This window comes from Meles meles, chromosome 13, assembly GCF_922984935.1.
Source record: "Meles meles chromosome 13, mMelMel3.1 paternal haplotype, whole genome shotgun sequence".
NCBI classification, from domain to species: domain Eukaryota; kingdom Metazoa; phylum Chordata; class Mammalia; order Carnivora; family Mustelidae; genus Meles; species Meles meles.
Window position 1 is genome coordinate 78,798,654 of NC_060078.1, and position 24,053 is coordinate 78,822,706.

The following is a 24,053-nucleotide window of genomic DNA, read 5'->3' on the forward strand; positions in this document are numbered from 1 at the left end:
TCAGGCGACACCCAGGACCAGCCTGGAAGCCCCCGGCCCTTGAAAACGGGCCTGCTGGGCGGCTGGCGGAGGCCGAGGCTCCTGTGGATTCGGCAACAGAAAATATTTTTGTGACAGGAGTACTTTATACTTTCCAAGGAAGAAAAAGAAGTAGTTCACTTGCCTCATTAGGCTAAAAAAAAACCTTTTTTTTCCTTTCGCTTTATTGGTTTGTTTCATTGCCCTTCTCTGCAAGCTTCAGGGAAGGAGGGAACACTGGAGTGGGGACTCAGGCCTATTAGGCCAAAACCAGTGTGGCCAGAAGCTGCAAGACTGATGGGCTTTTGCTGTTAGAGCCTCTCTAGCCGACTCCTGGTTGAGCCAGCATCTGGAGAATTCCACGAGTCCCCTTTCCGCTTGTGGCCCGAGCTTGCGGGCTCATCGGACCCCACTGGGGGGTTGTATGAAAAGAGATCTATTAAGAACTGTGGTGCCTCTTCTGATCTCACCAATTTAACCATCGTCTGCTAATAGGTTTTTTGGAAACCATCCAGGTCTTTTGGAAAGGACCTTAATCGTCAGAGCTGAGATGACCTTGGACATCACCATCCTCAATAATCTTATTTAGAAGTGGTAAAACCAGGACTCAAAGAAGCCAATCAAATGGCCCAAGGTCACGGCATGAGCTTCTACAGGACAAGGTCCAAGCCCAGCTGTCCTGCTGCCTGGGACGTGGTGCTCTTGGGGTCTGCAGGGGCTGAAGTGGCATATATGTGTGGGCCTGGGTGCATGTGTGTGTGCGTGCACACGTGTGTGTATGTGTGTGCATATGGTATGTGTGTGACTTTGTCTGAGTCTTCTCTTCTGCGCCAGCCTTGGCTGCTGCTGGAGTAGAAGCCTGAAGCAAGCCATCACCCGGAGACCTCACCCAGCACACACCCAGACTTTCTTCCTGGGGGGCTCCTAGGCTCGTGATTCACCTTCAGCGTGAGTCCGGGTCCCATGCAGAGTCCTCGAAGCAGCTGGTGCTGCACAGGCCTGCCTTCATGCCCCAGTCCGGGCTTGTCTGAGGATAATTCGGGCTCCCAGGCCCTCACCCTGCGGACTCGTGAACTCGGCCTCCTCTGGCTGGTTTCCGTGCTGGTTGGCCTTCGACTCCCCACCTGCCCTGTTGGGTGTTATCTCTGCTGCCCTCAGCTGCCGCTGTGCAAAGGTCCTGTGCTCTGAACATCTGGACAACGAGCAGGGTAGGCTGGAGAGGACACCTGGGTGGGGGCATGGGGAGGACTCTAGGCCTGGAACTGCCACCACCTAACTGGGGGAATGTGGGCAGCAGAACGGGCAGGATGGCTGGTCCCACCGAGCAGCCGGCTCTAACAGCAGAGGGAATGACAGAGCAGGAAGCACGCAGGGCGCGCGGACAAGGGGTGGGTTTGGCCAGGCTCTGCTTGGATCGCTTGTGTCTTGCACTGATGAACACAGAAATTTCTTTACCATTACTTTTTTTTTTTTTTCCCCTAAGGATTCATTTATTTATTTCAATGAGAATACTGGATCATTGGAATAATAACGCCCAGGCCGTGGTCAGTTTTTTAAAGAGCCTGGCATGGGGTTTGATCCCACGACCTGAGATCATCACCTGAGCTGAGACCAAGCATGGGACAGCCAACTGACTGGGCCACCCAGGCACCCCTCGTGACTGTTACTGTTTTCCGAAGAGGATTTTTCCTCTTGCTCCCATCTCTACTCCATAAAAACCTGCATGAAGGAGCATCTACTTATCAGAGCCCTTCCCAAACACAGGTATTAGGATTGCTGCTCTAAAGTGAACCACTGTGCCCTAAGCTTCGGTGGATGCTGGTGGCTGCTGCTCTGAGCCTTCCCGCACAGCAGACTCAGCCTTCCTCCTGCTGGTACAGCCCTGTCCGTCCACTCATTCCTAACACAGCCAAATCCTGGGGAGGGTAAGGCCATCGTGGGGGCCATGTTCCCCTTGCCGAAGAATGGTTGGGGGTGGCCTTATGACTACTTGCTGGCCGATGACCTGGGAGGAAGAAGGTGCTAGGCCCCACATTCTCTGCTCTTCGAAAGAGACCCATAGGGGAGAAGAGATCCTTTGCCTGCCACTGGGCATAGTCCTATCTTTATATAATGCCCGGAATGGAGGTGGCTTAAGTTGATCCCACCTAAGGAAAGACGTCCACGCGTCTTTGATGTGATTGGCCCTCGCGCAACCCTGCCCTTGAACAGCTGGACATTTATTCCATTTGAGTTGGGTTTTCTCTTACTTGCAGCTAAAAACGCCCTCATTGATACACCTAAATCATTTTTAGAGCTGATCTATATTTAGTCCTTATGGAACATTCTGGACTGAGCTGACCGTGGCAATGGGGATTGGGACTGTGTCTCTTTTTACTGCCATGTGACTCCAGCCCATCAGACAGTAGGCCTGGAGGCACAGATGGATTGATAGATCTTCTGTGTTCACTGGGCCCGGCTGGTCGGAGGCACTCAGTGGATGCTTGTCGAGAAAGTTCTCTTTCATGTTGGTGGTGTTTCACGGGAGCGGTGCTGCCAGGCCTGCTGGTTGTTTGTTGTAATTAAATGAATGGGAGAGCCTTCTTTAATCACACTGTGCACCATCCTCCTCCAAGTTTTCGCATTAAATCTACCGCACAATTAGTATCCTGCCTATGGGTAGTATGTAGTCATTTAACACAGACGTGATAAGTCTGGAGTCCGCACCCAGGACTTCTGACACCCTCCCCTGGGCTCTTCCTCCACCGGCCCGGGGGGTAGTGGGCTGGAAACCCAGATGGTAGGAGGAGTCATGTTTTCTTAAAGCCGCTCTCTGCGGTGGTGGTGTGAGGACGTCCTTTAGCGTTAGTGAGTCCCCTCACAGAGAGCCACCCCGCCTCTCATTGGCATGAGCCTGGCCTTGAGAACTTGCAGCACAACGGAAACACCTCGAAGGGCCAGTCTTGGGCCCCATGCTCTCCGTTGTGGAGCCTTGGGGATTTGCTGTGGGCGTTTACGAGCTCTCCCAGCCCACTGCCGTGGTGTGCAAACCCGGTTCTCGTTGTCAGCCCCCCGGTGGTTCGAGAATCTGACGTGAGAGTGGGAACCACTTGCCCCCTTGCTTCCTGCCAAGTGGAGGAGAGATGTCTGGGTTTGCCTCACGGGCGTGCTGCGAGCCAGGCTCCACCGAGATGCTGAGATGTGGGAAGTGGCTGTCAGGAGAGGGGCGCTTCAGAAAGAGACTCGGGCAGGGCGTCTGCTTTGCAAGCCTTGGGGTGCCTCTGATGTGGGTGGCTTGGGACCAGCCTTCGGACAGCGGACCGGTGTTCCCCATCCGGAGGTCAAGCGCGAGGCGTGTCTGCGTTTCGTCTCCCCCAGGCCCCCCGCGGAGCTCGTGTCTAGACAGCTATGGAGTCAGATGCTCAGTTACAGAGTAGGAATCTGGCCAGCAGAGGTGTAGCTGCACTGAGCAGACAGAGCCGCGGTGAGGACTGAAGCCCAGAGGAGCCCCACTCCGATCTGGGGCAGCTGGAGGGCCTGATGCTCGTGGGGCCGGCAGTCCCTGTGCGGAGCAGGGGGCCAAGTGGCCCCAACGAGACCTGGCAGCTTCCTGGAGAGCTCTAAGTCTGGCCTGACCCACACGTCCATCCCATGTCACCCCCTTGCAAGGGTTTCTGCCGACAGCTGGGTTCCAGGTTAACACGTACCTGGAGTGCAGGTGGGCCCGTGAGGAGGCCTGTTCTCTTCTCTAGCCAGGCTGCTCCTTAGCCGAGAGGGCCGCCCTGTCTCTGAGTCTCAGTTTCCACTTATGTAAAACGGGGAACGCCCTCCCTAATGCCACCCACCACGCCCCCGGCCCCGGTGGCCATGAAAGGCTTTGCCAGCTGGGAGGTGAAATGTGCCTTCCTTTCACACCACCAGGTTCTCCTATTAAAATCCCCACCCCCTTGGGATATGTCCACTTGCTTATTTCCGTCTCCGATCGTCCTTCATGATGTGGGGGATGCTTGAGGGAATCAAAGCTTATACGAGGCAGATCTGACCTTGCCCATGGGGCCCATCGGTGCACGTCTGACTGGCCACTTGGGACCCAGATGTTCCCCGTTTTGTTCAAGTGAAGACTGGTTCTTGGGGAGACTCCCTGGTGTCCACCTGTCCAGGCCCATGTCGTCCCTTGAGTGTGACACCTTCACGGTGGGCCAGGGGTCCTGAGCCCTCCCCAGTGAGCACAGCAGAGCTGCTCGCAGGCCCTGAGCACTCTCCCCTCAGCGGGTGTCGCTCCTCCGACCTCACAGCTTCTGCTGTCCCAGAAGCGCTGGCCGTCCCTGCCTCGTCCGCTGGGCCTGAGCTCAGACTTGGAAAAGAAGAGCTCAGGGGGTGTTGTCTTGGGGCCCCTCTGCTTCTGAACTCCGAGAACCAGGAGCCTGCCTCTGCGCCTTCCGAGGGTAGGCGAGGACTAATTAGGATCTCCACAGCCCTGCCCCATGGGACTTTCTGATGTGGTTCCCAGATTGTGGCTGAGCTGATGTGGGAGGGGCCCACCTCTCTGTTTGAACTTGATCTCTTGCCTGGAAGTTGATGAAAAGCCAGACGTACCCAGTCCCAGGAGCCTTCCTTGCCATGTCCCCTTGCCCAGCCCTGAAGGAGCAGCCGTGTCCCCAGCAGGCCTCCCCCAGACTGGCTTGGTGCATATCACGGGCCCCCCTCGCCCACCCGCTGTGACTGTTGGATGAAATCATTCCTGGCAGGGGCGGCTGGCAGGGGCCCAGGGTAAACAGGCCGAGCTGAGCTCGCCGGCGTGCCGCTGGACGCCGACGATCTCGGGGAGTGTGGAGCGGCAGGCCTGCCCCTTCCAGAGCAGCATGGGCACTGTGGCCTCAGGTGACCCCAGGGGTCACTGTTAGGGTAGCCCCGTGCCACCAGCCTTTTCCTGGGTGGAAGGCTGGGTGACAAGGGCTAGCTTGTGGGAGTTTAGTTGTGGGGTTCCCTCACTAGGTCTGCACAGAGCCCCGAGCAGCAACAATCACCATCACTTCTGGGACGCTTACCTGTCCCACTAACAGGATGCGTCACCCGAGCCAGGCGATATTCAAGGGCTGTTGGGGTCTTGTCACCTCATTCTCACAACCAACTCACGAGAGCTGTGTGCCTCCGTGGTCGTCCCATTTTCCAGATGCGGATACTGAGACCCGAGTGGTTGTAAACTCAGGCCAGGATCTAATCAGGCAGCCTGGCGGGGGGTCTGTGCTCTTGACAGCTCTCCTGGGCCCCTCACTGGCTGTGCTCTGAGGGGCGTCCCTTCTCAAAGTCAGTCTTAGATCCCTTCCTCAACGTTCCTTCCTCCACGCACTTTCTGGCCCAGTACCTTCCTTATTTGGGGTGGGGAGGGGTCTTTGTGGCACCGTGGAGCCGATGAGTCTGGGTTCAGGGTCACAGTCCCAGGGGCGAGTCTCTGCTCTGCCTCTTGGAGCCTTAATTTCTTCATCTGTGAAATGGGCCTGGTGATCACCCCACCTCACCTCATCTGCTTTCAGGGTGTCTGCTCTATCCCTCTCAGGGCAGATGTGAAAGTAACGGCTCGTTTCGACTCACTCCACCTTCCTGCCCCGCCCCCCACCTCTTCCTTTCTTTTTTGAGGTGGACAAACAGGAGGATTGGAAGTGCTAGGTTGCAGGAGGTCAGGGTGGGGTCTTGGCTTCCTGGGCCTGGGCCTGGTTGTTTGGGGCAGCTACGCCTCTTGTTGGGGAACAAAGGCGAGAGGAACTCAGGAGGTTTGCTTGGCTCAGGAAGGAAAGGAAGGGGAGGGCCTCAGGCCTTCCCCATGGACACCCAGCTCGCCCCAGCCCTGGCCACTCCAGCTGGCTAGATCTGGTCTGAAGACTTGTTTGGAGCCTCTGACTGTGCCTGGCCTCTGAGGGCATCGGGGAAGGGGCTCGTTGGGTTAGGCAGTTCACCAGGGCCAGGGAGCAGAGGTGGTTCATGGAGGGTCTTTTCAGGCGAGGGGAGAGCCTACTTCTTGGGTCTTGGTGCTAGTGGAGAGGTGGGGGGCGCTGGGTGCCTTGCCACCCCAATCCCCCCTCTGCCCGTCACCAGAATTGCCCTATACTCAGTATGGAGACTCACCCAACGGGGCCTGTGCAGTTCCCGCCCTCAGGGCCCCGGGCTCCCCAGGTCTCTGGACAGATGTGCCTCTGAGAAATGGAAACTGATCCTTTGCACCCTGGAGTGGATCCCTCCACGCATCTCCACTCTCTAAGATGGCTTAAGGCAGCCAGGCCCCAAATCCAGACTTTGTCTCCGACTCTCAAGGTTTCATTAAGTCTGTGCTGATAGCTTCAAGATGTGTGACCCCGAGACGGCCTCCCATGACCTTCTGTGTTTTCCTTGGCCCCACGACAGCTCGCAACATGCTGGTGGTAGTGGGTGGGCGGGGCCGCGTGGCCTCGGCCTGGGAACGGATGACGGGCCTGACCTCACTTGCCCAGAACGCCTGTCGCCGCTTGGCGCGTCGGTCCGTGCTGTTAACTGAACGCAGCGATGCCCCCCTTGTGGTTGCAGGGAAGGCTGCCTGTCCTGCTGCTTGGCCGCTCCTCAGAGCTGAGGCCGGGAGAGTTCGTGGTCGCCATTGGAAGCCCGTTTTCCCTTCAAAACACGGTCACCACCGGGATCGTCAGCACCACCCAGCGAGGTGGCAAAGAGCTGGGGCTCCGGAACTCGGACATGGACTACATCCAGACGGACGCCATCATCAACGTGAGCCTTGCGGGGTCGGGCCGGGCGCTCAGGAAGCCAGGCTTGGGAACCAGGGGTGGAGTCAGGACCCTCAAGGTGCCGGGCAGGGAGTTCCCATTGAACCTCTAGAGCAGATGAGGCGGAGGGGCGGTCCTCAGCCTTTGCCATCTCCAGGGGCTCCTGTAAAGGGGCCTTCAGATATGCCAAGGCCCGTAGCCCAGAGGAGCTCCCATTCCACCCGAGGGGCTAGGGCTCCGCTGCTTTCGAGGCTTTGTGCAGAAGGGATGCTCAAGCAGGTACAGACACTGCTGCCCCCCCCCCCCACAAGCCCCGTTGTTCACTCTGCCTTGGGGCACCGCCCGAGCCTTAGGCCCTTACTGACCGATGTCTAAGGAGGCCGGGCTTTGCTCCACACCATCTCATCAATGGGATCTTTTTTAAAGTCACATTTTTTCCCCTTCAGCAGTCGTCTTACAGGGTTGATGTTTCTAAAGAGCAATGCCCCACCCCCCACATCTGTTTAACAGATAAGACGAAACGTGTTTTATGCACTTGCTGCCTCGAGTAGGTTTTATTCCCAAACTTTCCTGCGATCCGCATGAAGTCATGGAAAAAGAACAAACCATGCGGGCTTCCAGCCCCAGCAGCCAAGCAGGGATCGCAGAGCTGGGAGGTGGTGAAGTCTTGAAATACTCGAGCCAGTTGGCAGCCAGGCTGTCCTCAAGAGAAGGAAGTGTCGGGTGCTGTAGGGAGGTCAGAGCTGGCCTCTGGGCTTCGGAGCCGCAGCCCACCCCCCAAAATCTCATTTGGCACATCTAAAACTTCCTGAAAAATTTTAAGGTCCCTTTTTTCTGCAAAATATTAGGTTGACAACAACAAATCTGAGAAAAGAACCCAAACCCAGGGGCGTGCCAGGCAGGGAAATACTTTGGAATATGTAAAGATAGGAACTCCTAACCTTTTAATTTTTGCTTAATTTCAGTATGGAAACTCAGGAGGCCCATTAGTAAACCTGGTAAGGCCTTTTTTTTTTTTTTAAATACATGTATATATATATATATTTTTTTTTTTTTTTGCTTCTTTTTCAGACTTGAACTTGCCAAAGCACATTATCTAATTCTTTTAAAGTGAAATCTGTGAATGTACTCTATCTTTGCAAATTACCCTTCTTATCTTTTCTGAAAAGAGCCAAGCCCCCGGGGTCTGGGTTGGAAATGGTACACCAGCAGACACGCTAGTGTTTCAGGGTTATAAATCACGGCAGTGGAATTCAGGGCAGATCCAGGAGTCGCTGGAGGAGGAGGCCTTTATTTTGAAGGTGTCAGCACTTCCGGCCTGTTACAGAAAGTCGTGGCCTCAGAGGAGGTCTCCAGGCCGCTGCAGGAGCTGCCTTGGCTCCTCCACAGTCTTTGTCTTGGCCAGAGGCCCTCCCTCAAGACCTGGCTGGAATGAGGAGTTACACTGCTCCCCCCAAACCCCCCCCCCCCATGTCCCTTCTGTCTGTATTTAAATACGTACGCATGAGAAGGGAAGCCTTTGGAAGAGAATCTGTCCGAGTGAGGTCCGCACAGCTCAGGGGTCACCTAGCTCTATTCTCAGGTCCCTCAAGGAAATTGAGGCCGTCTTTAGCAAGGCCCAAGGCGGCTGTGCCTCCTGGAAGGTTCTGGATGTCAGGGACCAAATTCCCAGGGCTCGAAGGAGGTACCAGGAAGGGACCGATGCTCCCTAGGCAGTTTTCCCTTCTCAGCCTGAGCTGAACAAACCATGTAACAGGAGGGTTAAAATGATGGTTGAACGGCGTGAAGGGAGTCTGTGCCTTCGCGAGTAGCGTTCACTGAGCTGTGAGTCTGTCTTGAACCGAAGCCCATCCCGCAGACGGCTTGCTCGGGGATTTCAGGCTGGCCTGTGACACGCAGAGGAGGGGAGGGGGGCGTACCCCGCAGCCCCGGCAGCACCCGTGGCTGCTCTTGCCATTTTCCTGGGAATTCTAAGCGCTAAGGTTGTCCTCCCTGCTGTGGGCAGAGACATGTTAAGATCACTGGAAACGGAAGAAGCAGGAGGGTGTAGACAGCCACCTAGAGGACTCTGAGACCTGTTCCCCGTGAAACAGGGAACTACCTGCTTCAGGCTGTTTTTACGGCACGGCGGTCCCCGGGGACCGAGCCTACTGTGCATCAGGTCTCCCCTTGCTAAGGGTGGGTCCTGCTGCCCGAGTGATGCCTCCCCCCGCTCCGGCCCTGGGACCCCCCCTCCACTCCCCGACTCAACTCATTCAGGAGCTCAAAGGCTTCCTTCATACCGACGACCTCTTCATCTTCTGCTAAACCTTTGTGCATTCAGAAAGCTGTTTCCATCTCGCTCTTCAGGATGGCGAAGTGATTGGCATTAATACTCTGAAGGTGACCGCCGGCATCTCCTTCGCAATCCCATCTGATAAGATTAAGAAGTTCCTCACCGAGTCCCATGACCGGCAGGCCAAAGGTAAAACAGAGCTCTTCCTGCCCGTGGAAGGTTCCGGCGGGGAAGGCCACACACCTGAACATGAGCCAAGGCTTTCGGATCAGAAAGGGAGATGGGATGCACGGTGTTAGGCCCCTGGTATTAGGTCACAGGTGTTGGACCCTTGACCATGAATGTTTCATATGGGTTGGTCTAATACGTACCAGGTGGGATTGGAGGTGATTTCTAGACATCCTTTTACTTCATTAAGTTCCTTTTCCCTGTCAGGTGGAAAGTATTGGTCCCATTTCTCTGATGAGGAAACTGAGATTCAGGGAAATCATTCATGCCACAAACGGCTATCGATCCATCTGCTTGGGGTCAGGCTGGGGCTTCCGTGGCTCCGCGGGGCCTGTGTGATATTTACCTTCTGCCGGCGGGAGGAGGAAGCATGGCAGTAGACAAACGGGCAAGATTTCAGATACCAACGATGTTTTCCTGCAAACGAAGCAGGTGGCGAGCTGAGGAGTGACGGGGTTGTGGGGCTGGCATTCCAGACCCAGGAATAACAGACTCAGGGCCCCCGCCCTGGGTGGGTCTCACGTCTGGAGTGCGGGAACGTGCCGAGCTGCACAGACGGATGTGGAAAGAGGTCAGCCAGGGTCACAGTGGCCAAGGTGAAGGCCTTAGGGCACACGTCCTCATGTGCGACAGGAAACAGGGAGGTTCGCGGTCTGGTGTGTGTCTTTGAGAAGTGTTTCTCGTGATGGGGAGTGACGGGGTTGTGGGGCTGGCATTCCAGACCCAGGAATAACAGACTCAGGGCCCCCCACCCCCCGCGTGGGTCTCGTGTCTGGAGTGCGGGAACGTGCCGAGCAGCACGGACGGATGTGGAGAGAGGTCAGCCAGGGTTATGGTGGCCAAGGTGAAGGTCAGGGCACACACCCACATGTGCGACAGGGAACAGACAGGGAGGTTCATGGTCTGGTGTGTCTTTGAGAAGTGTTTCTCGTGGTGGGTGGAGACTGCCGGAGGGGCTGGGTCAGAGCTGTGGGAGCGGGGGAGAGGCTCTCCTAGCCATCCACACCAGGCTGGGGTCATATTCTGATTTATAGGAGGGATAGAACCCTCATCAGAGGTCAGGACAAGGACAGAGGAATTAGGTTCTCGGCCCTTCACTGAAAGGACAGGACTTTCCCAGGTCCCGTGGCAGGTGGGGCTCAGAATAAGATATGAACCACAGCCTCAGTGTACCCCGATGGGCCTGACTTTACACTGCCAACCGAGGGATTGACCCTTGCAGGTCCTGGTGTCCCCAGGACAGTGGCCACCTGAGCTGACCTCTCGTTCTTTTGTTGCCACACCAGGCAAAGCCATTACCAAGAAGAAGTATATCGGCATCCGAATGACATCACTCACATCCAGGTGGGTAAGCAGGACTTCGGGGTCTGTGTCTTAGATTTAAAGAAACCTGAACTTTAGAAGGCTCCCACTGGCCCCTTGACAGAGAAATCTTATGCTGCCTTCAGCATCTCAGCTTCTGGTTAAAATTAAGAACCATCGGGCACCTGGGTGGCTCAGTCATTTCAGCATCTGCCAGAGTCCTGGGATCGAGCCCTGCATCGGGTTCCTTGCTCAGGGAGCGTCTGCTTCTCCCTTTCCCCCTGCTCTCGTGCTCTCTTGCTCTCTCTCAAATAAATAAAGTCTTTAAAAAATAAATAAAATTGAGAAACATCAGGAAAGAGAGGACGGGCCATGAGCCTAGGCCTCTGGTTTTATCCTTCTTTGTGTGCGTGTGTGTGTATGTGTGTGTTTGGAGCGGCTCCTTCCTTCTAGAAGATTCTGCCCTCCTCTTTGAAGGCAGCCCCGAACAGTGGGGCGTGTTGGTCACTCTCCCCCATGCCTTACTTTCACCACTTGTTCTGTTGAAACCCACATTCCAGGAGTGCCCCAAGCACCTCCCCCAGCCCAGAGGGCCCTGCCGTTTCTAAGCCTTGCTGCCTGTGGGCTGCGGCTACTGGAATGCTGGGTCAGGCCTTGCTGACGGGTGGGCTTGTTTTCCCCGAGCTAGTGGAAGGGGCGGTGTGAGGCTGCCAGCTTCGTAGCTAGCTTACCGGTGTCTTAACATCGACGAAAAAGTCTGGTATCATCACATGAGTCCTGGTGACTAAGGGCATGGTTGAAATGCTTATAGGTGATGTCAGCAAAGAGCAGAACATATTAACATATAACATAGGTGTTACTATATTCATTATCACAATTACTTTATTTAATCAATTGTGACAGTATTACTGTGATTTAGATGCATATTAAATTTTTGGCCCTCCTGAATATGGACTGAACTGCCAAGACTAAAATGTGAATCAGTTGTCTTGGCACCGTGGGAGACGGAGGTATGGAGAAGGAATCTAGGCCCTGGCATCTGGCTTCCTGAGTTCTTCTCCCAGCCCTGCCACTTCCTGGCTTATGACCTTGGGAATGACTTGACCTCTGTGCCTCAGTTTCCTCCTCTCTAAGACAAGGATAACAGTGCAGGCATTTGGGTGTGTGGTGAGGGCCAAGTGATTAAATGTGTGTCAAGGCAATTTAAAGAAGAATCAAAGCTCCTGGAGGCATTTTCTGTTGGAATCCGGGACAGGAGGAGAAGCTGGGTGAGAGTCTCAGCTGAGCAAGGGCCCTTGTTCACTTAATGTTAAAGTCAGTGTGTCTCTTCCCAAGCAGCAAAGCCAAAGAGCTGAAGGACCGCCATCGAGACTTCCCAGATGTGCTTTCGGGAGCGTATATCATTGAAGTCATTCCTGATACCCCAGCAGAAGCGTGAGAATTATCTTCCCTTTCCCTGATGTGCTTATGGTTCTTGTGGATAGTGGGGGGGGAGGCTGTGTTCTTTTCACATCGGCTCAGGTGGTTGTGGGGATCCCTGATGACATGGTTGGACATCCTTGGCAGTCTCATCAGCCAGGCCTACTGACCTGGTTCAGCTCAGGACTCATCAGCAAGAGGGTGCTTCCTGTCTCAAAAGTCCTCGCTTCATGGGGAGTCATTCAGGTGGAAAGAGCGATTATCGAACTCTTCGTGGATCTCTGGGGCAGGCCTGGCTGGGGAAAGAGGATTTAAGGAGCTGTGTCCCTGATAACGTGGACAGTGGTCCCATTCTAGGCCCCCAGATGGACATATCTCCTCCCAAAGAAGCCTTCTGTAATTCTGTCTGTTGTTAGTCAGGCCATACCTGTCCACACCTCCAGAAAGTAACCCAGGTAACATCAAAGGAACACGGAAGGAAGGAGGTCAACCAGCAGTCTGCGTTTGTTACCTCGACTGACACGCTGTGCAGAGAGGGGAGCCAGACCAGGGACCTGCAGACTGTTCCCTGGAGTCTGGATCTGGCCCACCGCCTGCTATAATTTTATATGATCATGGGCTAAGAATAGCCTTTCATTTTTGAACAGTTGAAAAAAATTTTAAATAAGAGTAGTTTTTATGATACATAAAAATGATACGAAATTGACATTTCAGTGTCCATAACTGAAGTTGACTGGAGCCCAGCCAGTAAACGGGGCCGTGCTCAGTAGTCCTACACAGCCCACAGTGGGTGGAGTTGTGAAGGATGCCCTATGGCCTGCAAAGCCCCAAATATTTCCTATCTGGCCCTTAAAGTTTGCTGGTACTGTGCTAGACCATCAAGGACCATAATAGCTTATTGGACACTGTCCTCTAGGAGAGCGAAGTGACGGCAATAATAGCACAAAGGAAGGCCTCGTAATAGACCCATTCTACCTGCTCCTCCGGGACCTGCCTTCTGAGTTGTGACACCTGTTACAGGCAGGTTGGCCACGGTCATGGTCCATGGTAGGTGATATATGGCACATCCTTGCCTCCTTTGGGGTCAGTCTATCATCTGACCATACCAGTTCTGGGAAGCATTTCTGCACTGGACATGATGGATGACTTGGCCTAAAACTCTCAAAGGAAATAGCACAATCCATTGGCATTTTGAGCCTTCTCGCATAAGTTCACCACGCTATCCCACTGACTGGCCCTGGGGATTCTAGGTTCTAAGCTGTGTCTCTGTCTACATCCGGTCGAGAACCTTCCAGGGCAGTCAGACCAGGAGGAATGGAAGCATTAAGTGTGTGTTTCCCTTTGTGTTGCAGAGGTGGGCTCAAGGAAAATGATATCATCATCAGCATCAACGGACAGTCTGTGGTCTCTGCCAGTGATGTCAGCGACGTCATTAAAAAGGAAAACACCCTGAACATGGTTGTCCGCAGGGGCAATGAAGACATCATGATCACTGTGATCCCTGAAGAAATCGACCCATAGGTAGAGGCATGAGCTGGCTTTCATGTTTCCCTCAAAGACTCTCCAGTGGACGACACATGATGACTCCGGGCTGGTGGCACGGGACAGCCAGGACTTTGGACCGCCGTGTTGCTTGTCCAGCAGAAACACCTGGCCAACAGAATCCTTGATAGTTTGCAGGCAAAACAAATGTAATGTAGATCCGCAGGCAGAAGCTCGCCCTTCTGCATCCTATGTATGCTTTTCCTCGCCAGCTTGGACTGTTCCTGCTTAGACAGTCAACATTTGTCCCTTCCTTTTACCGAGTCATCATCTTAGTCCGACTAAGGCAGTCGATAGGACGCATAGATGGAGGAAGGTCCCATGGGAGCCAGGATGGGTCTGGGCATGTTTATGCGTTTCCTCCCAGTCGGCACCCAGAGGAGGCTGATGCCGGAGACCACGGGCGGGTGAACGTTGGCTTTCAAAATGGCCAGAGTTGCCGCTTTTAGGAAGCTCTTCAGAACTGGGAGCACAATGACTTCGAGTTTGAGCTATTAAAATACTTCTTCTCACTCTGCTTCCTGGCGTGCTTCTTTCGCCTTTCCCTGCGAAGGGCTCGTTGCCATCTTTCGGAATGATTACAAGGTCAGCCATGGTTCCTCATTAAGCCACAGTGTCCGTGCGGGGTTGAGCCTCAAGACTTACCAGTTACTTCAAAATCTTCGCGTGGGGCTTTGCCAGTGTTCGTAACAACCGTGCTCGCCCATTCTGGCTTCATACAAGAGGGTTTGAGGACAGTTGCCCCTGCATCTGGAACTTTCCAAACTGAAGAGAGTTTGTTGACCCCATACATCATGCAGTCAGGCAACAAAGATTTCCTGAGCCTCTGTTCTGTGCCAGACCTGGTGCTGAGTCTAGAAGGGTCAGTGCAGGACAGGATGGAGCCAGGCCCTCTGCGACCCAAGAACTCTCCTGTCCTGAGTTCCCAGAAAGCACAGGCTGAAGCCGAGTCCTGTTGTCCTGGGTGCTGACATCAGAACCAGACCTTAAGTCTTGAGGGGGAGGTTAGGGCAGGGCTCCCCTCGACATGCCCTCAACCAGGTGCGGTTTTAAGCAGCTGGAGATGCCTCGGTCTCTGTAAAAGCTTCCAGGAGTCTGGGAGGCTGGACCCAGCTAGACTGTTGCAGAAACTTAGCCTGAAGGTCAGCGCAGGCGTTTGTCCCTGTGGGGAGCACACACCAGAGAGGAGGCCCTACACCAGGAGCAGAGGGGAAAGCTTTTCACATGTTCCAGGAAAAAGGGGGGCCTTGGGCTGGGGGGCGTTTCAGTTTTCTAGACTGAGAGCTTAATCCTTCCTTGACCAGTATATCGCCAAGGTCCAGTTCCTAACTGAAGAGGCTGTGGACAATGGCCAAGTTCAGTGTAGGGGACATCCAGTTAAGTGAGGCCCTCACAGCAGCCGGGGGCCTGGCATGCCTGGTACGTGCCTTTGCTCTCTACTTAGATGATCTCGGAAAGGTGGGAGAAGCCTGTTCCTTTCACCCTGGGCACAGGTTTTGCATGGCTTTCCTCTCCACCAAAGGTGATGACTCAGAGAATGGCTCCATCTGAGACATTTCCCCAGACATTCACCCAGCTGCTCCGGCTGGTCCCCGGCGCCGAGGTGCTGGCCCAGGTGGGGAGGGAGCACCGGGTGGCATTGAGGTCAGAGGCGGCCCCGGCCAGAGTCCATCTGGCCCAGCTGTCATGCACTTGGGAGATCACGAAAGGCTCTGCTGGAAGCCGTCAGCCTGGAGACCACAGGCTCGGCCCTCTGTAAACACTCCGCATCCTCTCCTCCTGTGGGGTGCGGGACTCCGGTGGGGCTGGAGTTTTGCCTGTATATGGGGTCGCATGCAAGGCCACAAAGATGGCAGCTTGGCACACGTTGACACACTGTGTTTGGTGCCACGGCCACCCTGACCTGTGGCACCCAGGGTCCCGTGCTGGCTGCACCCCACGCTCCCATGGCAGGTTCTCACAGGCCCTCTTAGGACCATTGTTTACTCTTCTTGCTTTGGGTGCTGATGGAGACTTTTGCAATATAAAGGAGCCTCACAGCCTGGGAGGCAGACTTGAGTTGAAAGCATAACTTTTGGAGTTAGACACACTTGGCTTCAAATCTATGGTCTGTGGGCGCCTGGGCGGCTCTGTGGGTTAAGCATCCAACTCTTTGATTTTGGCTCACGAGCCCCATGTCGGGCTCTGCAGTGGGTGTGGAACCCGTTTGGGATTCTCTCTCTCCCTTTCTCTGTCTCTCTCCCACCCTAAAAACAAACAAACAAACAAGCAAACAAAAAAACAAAACCCCAAACATGGTCTGCGTCTTACTGGCTGTGTGACTTTGAACAAGTTACTTAACCTCTCTGTGCCTGTTTTCCATCTGTACTACTTCCTATGGCTGTTGTGGAGAGTAAATGAGTTAATACACAGCGCGTGGTGAGCATTTGATAAATATTAGTGACATGGATGTTCACTGATGTCTTCAAGCCTCAGTTTCCCCCTCGATAAAGGAGGGACTGATAAGTGTCCCCCCCTCGCCCTGGAGCTGTGAAGGCTGACCCCGAGGGCGCAGGCTGGAGAGATGTGCAGCTGCCTTGTTTCTGCTGTTACCAGCCTGGCAGGCTCAATAGAAACATCTGTGGGGCCTTGCTGCACGTCAGACTCCACGCCGAGCGTTTTACATTTATTCGCTGTTCCATTCTCTGATCAACCCTGCGCTGGATGCTATATTTATTCCCTTTGACAGGTGAAGAAATTGATGCTCAGAAATTAAGCATCTTAAAAAAAAAAAAGAAAGAAATTAAGCATCTTGCTCAAGTCACAGTGCTGATAAGCGGGGGCTGGGACGTCAGCCCACGAGGTCTGAGCGCCTGACCCGTGTGCAGGGCTGGCTGCCCCTCTTTCAGGGTGATAACTCCCAGCCTGTCCACCTCTGAGCCAGTCTCCATCCACCCCCACTTCGAGAAGCTGGTTACGGGGGCCTGCAGCCTGCCCAGTGTGTGGTTCCTCCAGACCCTTTCAAACGCGTCCATGGTCCCTTAACAACCCTGCTGGCTGGTGGGTGGGAGGCAGCGGCCCCTTCTCTGTCCCCCGCAGAACTCCTGCTCACCCACACTTCTCCCAGTCTCGGCTCCACGGCTCCAGTCCCTGCTTCCAGCTTTTGTGAAACCTTGAGTGACACCAGTTGGCACATATGCATGGCGTGGCTGGTCCCCACCCAGCCCTACCAGATGCTTCTCTAGATGCGTGGGCCAGGAGAAAGGCCACAGCATGAAGGGGGCTCCTTGCCATATCTTCTGGGGCCCAGCTGAGCAGGTGCTGTGCCCAGAAACCATGCAGGGTCCTAGTCTTTTCTGGCTCCATTTCTGCCTCTGCAAGTTTTGAAGAGGGCTCACGTCTGGTGGGTGTGGTGAGGAGCAGCCGTGTTTTTAGTAGAACGTGCACCGCGCTTGTCTCCACCCGGTCAGCACCTCTGACAGGCCTGAGACTGGGACAGTGGTGTGTTGACTGGCTAGCGAGGTCACTGGACCATTTCAGCAAACGTCCCTAAAGGGAGCCGGCCTGAGTCTGTGCAAAAAGGTGTGTATATATGGGCAAATGGCCCAGTGCAAGTTCAAGGTCACTATTGGAAAGCTGGCCTCTCCTCGAAGGTGGTTCCAGGCGAGGTGAGAGGTAGGACAGCACCGGGATGGCCCACAAGTTTCTACTGTGTTCTACCAGCGTGGAGCAGTGGGGAGGAAATGCCCACAGCCTGGGACTGAGCAGGTGGTAAGACCTGTGTCTGGGTGTCACCCTGGGCCATCCTGGAAAATGGCTGGAGGGCGAGCTTGCTCTCCCAGCTGCTCTCGGCCCCAGGCCCCTCACCTCTAGGCAGCTCCTCCTCACCCTGAGACCGCCTGGCCTTCATACTCACCTCTGCAGCTGGCTCCCAAGGCCAGCGTCAGCCGCATGCACTTCCTTGGCCCTCCTGCTGGGACCAGATTCCCACCCAGCTCTGAAGAACTCTCGCTCCAACTGACTCATGAGACGTGACTGCCACCGGGGATCTGAGAGGACCATCAGGATGCTGGCTTGCAGAGCCAGGCCCCTGTTTTAAAACACGTGTTGTGTGTTGTGGGCTGCATTTCAGAGGCCCCCCTGGCGCTCCCCCATACCCCTGCCCTCCCCCACCCCCCATGCACTCAGCCACAGCTCATGGAGAGTAGTCTGGCTGCTAAGCAGGAGGCCAGTTCTTGGAATCAAACAATGCCTGCCTGTTGGAAGCTCTGACCAGAGGGCCCGGGGCTTTGCAGGGTGCGAGGCACAGTCCCGCAGGAGCCATTGGAGCCACCGACCCTGTCCGTGTCCTGCATCCGGGGCCCGGTTGGGCGGACTCATGGCTGTCCGCGCAGGCTCCCCCAGGGGGCTGGCCGTGGCCCTGGGCCCTTCCATCACCCCGCGGGTGGAGCGCACAGCACGGCCTTCCTGCCATCGGGCAGGGGTTTTACTTAGAGCTTTTCAAAGTGGTGGCCTCGGTGTGGTGCCTGCCGAGAAGCAGCTAAGGTCAGATGAAGTAAACACTAATGACAGCATTTTTAGTTAGAAACAAATAAAAGGCAACTCGGACTCTTGACAGAACCATCCCCTCCCCTCCTCCTGCTCCTGCCCCCATCCCCCATCCTCCTCGTGTACCCCCACGGTCTTCACTGCCACCCGAACGCCACCTGCCACAGGACTCTGCCGTATGCGTCTCGCTTCCCAGCCCACTGAGGAGGCCGTTGTTGCTCCAATCCCCATTTTACAGATGAGGACACTGAGGCCGAGAGCATCAAGTAGCCAGCCGGGGGTCACACAGCGAGGAGGGAGGTGAAGCCGGCGAGTCAGAACTCGGGCTTCTAGCTCCGGAATCCTCTCTTTTCACCACGAGGCCGTAACCTGCGACAGGTTTCCATGGGGCCGTCTCTGAAGCGGTGAAGGCAAGTTGGCCCCGCGCGGGCTCCGTGGCTGGTTCGTAAGCAGCACTTTGCAAACCGAGAAAGCTCGGCCCCTGGTTCATGGGCAGCGCCTCCACGACAAGGTCATAAACACTGTGAGGAGGAAGCGAGCCCGCGGGGGCCCCATTTCCTTTTCGCCCGCGGACTGCCCGGGCCCCACAGGCTCCCCCAGTCCTGCCTGTCTTGGTGCCCTTCGCACCGTGTTGTCTCCCAGCGAGCCGTGAGAGCTGGACACGAGGGCTGAGGCAGTTCCCGGGTAAAAGTGTGCTTCACTGTCGAAGGCTCTGCCCTGATACACAGCATCAAGAGTGCATCCTAGAAACCTCAGGGAAGGGAAGACCAGTGCATCATGTACGTAGGACTCAAACTTCCTCAGAAATCCCGACAATCAAGCTGCCTCAATTTTTTTTTTTAAGATTGATTTATTTATTTGTTTGACAGAGAGAGATCACAAGTAGGCAGAGAGGCAGGCAGAGAGAGGAGGAAGCAGGCTCCCTGCTGAGCAGAGAGCCCGATGCGATGCGGGGCTCGATCCCAGGACCCCGGGATCACGACTCGAGCTAAAGGCAGAGGCTTTAACCCACTGAGCCACCCAGGCGCCCCAAGAATCCTCAATTTTTAAGGTTATTTTCTGGCTTGTTATATCCTGTTTTCTTCATAAATTAATTGCACTGACATTTAATGACTGTGATCAAGAGAAGCCACGTCGGCGTGGAAGGTTCTGAGCTGCTCTCTCTCAGTGAAAGTAGAGTGAAGCAGATGGAAGCTTCCAGAGAATGTTCTGTTGGATTATGACAACTGAGCGAGGGGCTTATCAACTCAGCTGATTTTAATCTTGGCTGAGACTTTTCTCCTGCACTGGTTTCGTGCCTGGCACTGTATGAAGGCTTGGCAGCCACCGTCCCAAAGAATCTGAACAGCTGACCATTGCTGCCCCTCTTTTCAGAGGAGGAAACCAAAACTCAGAGAGGCAGCTTTCCCTGTTCAATGACACACAGTAACAAAATTCAGAACAGAGACTGCCTGGGTGGCTCAGTGGGTTAAGCCTCTGCCTTGGGCTCAGGTCATGATCTCAGGGTCCTGGGATCAAGCCCTGCGTTGGGCTCTCTGCTCAGCGGGGAGTCTGCTTCCCCCTCTCTCTCTGCCTGACTCTCTGCCTAATTGTGATCTCTTTTTCTCTGCCAAATAAATAAATAAAATCTTAAAAAAATTTTTTAAAAGATTAAAAAAAAAAAAAAAAAGGTCAAAGCAGAGGGTGAAAACCAAGATTCTGCCTCCAGAGCCCCTGAGCTGGTTCCCACAGCAGCGGCCACAGCACATCCTCTTGGTGGCACCCGAGGGGTCTTGTCGTGGCTGCCTCAGTGTTCTGAGCCCTGAGCCCGGTCCCCACTCTGGATTTAGGTGGGGAAGGGGTCAAACATCTGTCAGCCACAGTTTTCTCAACACAAATGACTTAAAACGCGTGAAACTGGAAACCCACAAAGAGTAAAAACATTGAAAAGCATCTGGAAAGAAAACTCGTCCACACAAGGTCTTGCACACAGATGTTTAAAGCAGCTTTACTCATAATTGCCAAGACTTGGAAGCAACCAAGATGTCTGTTGGAGGTCAGATGGATGAATAAACTGTGGTCCACCCAGACAGCAACATTTTATTCAGTGCCCAAAAGAAATGAGCAATCAAACGATGAGAAGACATGGAGGAACTTCAAATGCGTATTTCCGAGGGAAAGAAGCCAATTTGCGAAGGCTGCATACTGTAGGATTCCAACTGTATGACCTTCTGGAAGGGCACAATTCTTTGGAAACAGGGAAAACTAATCAGTGGCTGCCAGGAGTTAGTGGGGGGAGAGAGAGAGATGAGTGATTTTTAGGGCAACGAATAAGAGACCTGCACATCTTTCCAAACCCATCGAAACTACAACAGGGAGCGTGAACATAAACTATGAATTCTGGGTGATAACAATGTGTCCGTGTCGGTTGTAACAATGTACCAGTCTAGTGGGAGATACCGATAATGGGGGAGCTGGGGGCTGGGGGTGACGAGGTACGTGGGAACTCTGTACTTCCCGTTCAGTTTTGCTGTGGGCCTAAAACTGCTCTAAAAAAAAAAATAAGGTCTATTAATTAAAATTAAAAAGCAAACTTCGGAACCATATGCGGTTCTAGATCAAGCCCTAGAGCCAAAGGAAGCACCTGTGTGACCCAGGAAAATGCTTCAGATTCAGCGCACTCCCACCAGCCGCCCGAGCGGCCCCCCTCCGCTTCCTTTGGCCCAGACTACGGATCCAAGACAGGCGTCCTGGGCAAAGGTGAGAGGGGAGTGTCCTTCAGAGAACTTCTGGAAGCCGCAGTCTCTCCCATCAGGTTCAATCCTGCAGAGGTGACCTTAAAACAAAAAAGAAAAAGCCAGTCTAACTGCTGTGGGTGTGACCCCAGGCTCCTCCACATGGTTCCAAGCCCTGCTCCTCACAACCTGACCAGCCCCAGCTTCCAGATCCAACCTTTTCCCAGGACGGAAACATGTGTTCCGCGGGAAAAATAGTCTGTTCCTGACCCCGGAGGCCTGGGAACGTTATGCCTTGGGCTGGAGTGGCGTTGTGAGGCACTCGGAGGCTGGGGTGGGGGGGACCATTGCAGGAGTTTCTCTGCCCTGGTGCAGACCCCTCTCCTGGGGGAGTGCCCTGTCCTTGTGACAAATTCCTTACAGAAAGGACGAGGGAGCTCTTGATGACCAGAGCTGGTTCTACTCCACGAAGCCACTCTCATGTCCCTCTTGGGCTCTAGGGTCATGTCATTCGCCCCGGCGTTGTGCACCTGCCCGGCCCACATGCTCTCTTCTCTTTAGGCATCTCCGCCTCTGCACTGTGTGGGGCTCCTCGGTTTGGGACCACTTGGTCTCTGCTCAGACAGGGCCCCTCTCCTCCCATGGGTTGTTCTCATAACGTCCTCTTGATCTGTGAGGTAGGCACACTGCATCCGAGCCCTTGAGTAATTCCTTACTAGGTTAGCAGAGTTGCAAAGTTTCCCTTGAACACCTTGGCTGGGGTGACGGCAGAGGTGTGTCCACTAGGGGGCGAACTGGCCTCGGGAAACTCTGGGAAGGTGTCCCGAGACCTGGAGGTGAAGGGGAACGATGCCAGGCGGAAGCAGCCAAGAGAGCAGGAAGCTGCGGACAGGAGCGGGCAGCTTCCTCGGCCCGGCCTGTGCATTGTGCGGTCCTGGGCAGAGGCTCTGAGCCCACCGGCTCTCTGCTCCCTTCTGCCCTCTGGTCGCCGCAGCCCTTTCTTGTGCACGGTGCTCCTGGACCCCACTGACTTGTTTATTGCGTCTCTGGTGGAAATGTCAGCCCCCTTAAGGGCAGGGACCTTGGGCCACAGCCCCATAGGAGGAGGAGAGCGTGGTAGGTGAGGAATGCTGGAGGAGAGGCTGAAGACAGGCAGCCGGAGAGACACGTCTGCGGCGTCTGCCTGTTCTCTGGGAGGCATCCTGCAGCCTCTGGCAGCCTGCGCTTTGGAAGTTGGGGCTATTTAGGGGCAGGGGAGCACCGCTTGGCCCTGGGAGCACCGCTTGGCCCTGGGAGCACCTCTCTGATCTTCCATTTGGGTGGCTTCTTCTCCCTCCTGCTGTATTTACCTTGCCTTGATGGCTAAGCATTTCTCCCAATTTTGAAAGTTAGCAGGATTTAGGTGCCCCCTGGCACTAGGCTGTGATCTGGTTTAAGCCACTGTGCATTTGCTCGTGGGGACACTCCTGGCCCGAGGACCCCCCGCCCCCCCACGATGGGTGCCTGACCCCACACACCTACCCAGAGCAGAGCCTGGGAACCTGCCTGCTAACGGACACTCCTGCTGAGAACCCCTGCCTGCAGAGACCAGACAAGGTGTCTCCTTGTCACGCTGGGCCAGAAACACTGGGAATCAAGGCGACAGACAAGTGGGTCTTCTCCAGGGTGGCAAACTGTCAGGCCGGGAACGTTTATTCACGGCCATGTCTGCCTTCCTCTGTGCCCACCAGGGCCCCTGGGTCCCCACCACCAGCAGATGCTTTCTCGGGCTCTGATGTCTGTCACTTGACCCTTTCCGGGGTGCTCAGCAAGCAGTTCCCTCTCCCTGGGCCTCTTGAGCCCTCACTGGTATTACCAGTGGTAATACCAGCTCGGGTCCAGCTCGGGGTGAGGCAAAGGCAGGAGCTGAGCAGAACCGGGTCAGAATATGCACTTGCTGTTGGCCCACAGCCGGGAGCGCATCTTCACCAGCATCTCAGGGACGCTGGAAACATTCTTCAGCTGCCTCTGGCCTTGGGCTTCGGTTTCTTCCTGTCTCTGACTCTGAGCAAGCAAACACCCCTTCTCCGTCCAACCACATTTAACAATTGTTTACATTTTGCTCTACTTCCTGTTGATAAATAAAAAAAGAAACACCCCACAAACATATCTGAGCTCTCCTTTGTCTGCTTTTGCGCAATCGCACTCTCCCTGCCCCTTACCCCCTTGTTATTAGTTCCGCGTGTCGTTTTTTTCATACACGTATATGTTACAGACGTACCTATGGGCAGGGTGTATCGTGTATCGGTTTATGTGGCTTTAGGAATTTTGTTAATGATATCTAGTGTGTACTATTCTACAACTTGCTTTTTTTGTAACTCAACTTTGTATTTTGAGATCTACCCTGTGTGTGTGTGTTTTTGTGTATATACACACATATACATTTACATATATATGTAAAATGTGCATATATATGTAAAATGTATATATATGATAGGTATATATATAATAAGTATATATTATGCATAATGTATAATACAATAATGTATGTTATAAAATAAGTATATATACAAACATATATTTCTATTTTGCTCCGTGTTAGTATTCCATCATATGAACATGTCCCAATCGATTTTTCTATTTCCAGAATGATTGGACCTTTATGGCGATGGGGTTCGGCCTCTTGATCTGCAGCACGGGAATTGCTACATCTCCGTCACGCACTGTGGAGCTTACATGAGGGGGCACAGGGGACAGTACCTTGCATGGTGACTGGCCACAGAACCTTCTCAAAACCTTCCAGGGGGAGTAGTTTTCCAGCTCCCAGGATAAGTGCTGGTGCAGGACACTCTATGTCCAGTGTCTTCTCCAATGTCCAGTGATGGCGGCCTCTCAGGTTGACCCCATGAAAGGGGGGCTTGTGACCCAGTGAGTAAGGTCAACACTAGGCTCCATTTCACAGTGGAAGAAACATTAGGAGTCATGTAACCCAATTTCCTGCACAAGGGACCACCACGGGCTGCCCGCCCTTGCGTGCACTCCCCCCCCAACCAGGAATGGGGAACCCCTAGCCCCAAAGGCTGTTCAGGCTTGTATTGGGTCAGAAATCTGTGTCCTGGTGAGTTCCACTTTTCTGTCTGCGGCTCCACAGTACGTGGCGTATTTAGCAGCGGCTGGTGTACCGGCCCCGACGCTGGTCTTTCGTTCTCCAGGCTAACGTCACACTTTAGAAAGGAGACGCGACTCTCCGAGGACACCTTCTCTCACACCCTTGCCTCCTGCTCATCCTCTGAATGTGCTCTGTTCGCAGTCCTTGGTGGT

General features: G+C 54.3%; 1 protein-coding gene across 1 annotated transcript in view; it reads left to right on the forward strand.

Moving 5' to 3' along the window:
• HTRA1 (HtrA serine peptidase 1) overlaps positions 1-14,029 on the forward strand; it is a 50,143-nt gene extending 36,114 nt beyond the window's left edge. Inside the window, exons 4-9 of the mRNA XM_046027899.1 lie at positions 6,556-6,750; positions 7,712-7,744; positions 9,096-9,210; positions 10,536-10,593; positions 11,890-11,985; positions 13,323-14,029. Coding sequence (XP_045883855.1) covers positions 6,556-6,750; positions 7,712-7,744; positions 9,096-9,210; positions 10,536-10,593; positions 11,890-11,985; positions 13,323-13,491 — 666 coding nt within the window. The 3' untranslated portion in view covers positions 13,492-14,029. The remainder of the gene's footprint in view (positions 1-6,555; positions 6,751-7,711; positions 7,745-9,095; positions 9,211-10,535; positions 10,594-11,889; positions 11,986-13,322) is intronic.
• The last annotated feature ends 10,024 nt before the right edge of the window (positions 14,030-24,053 follow it).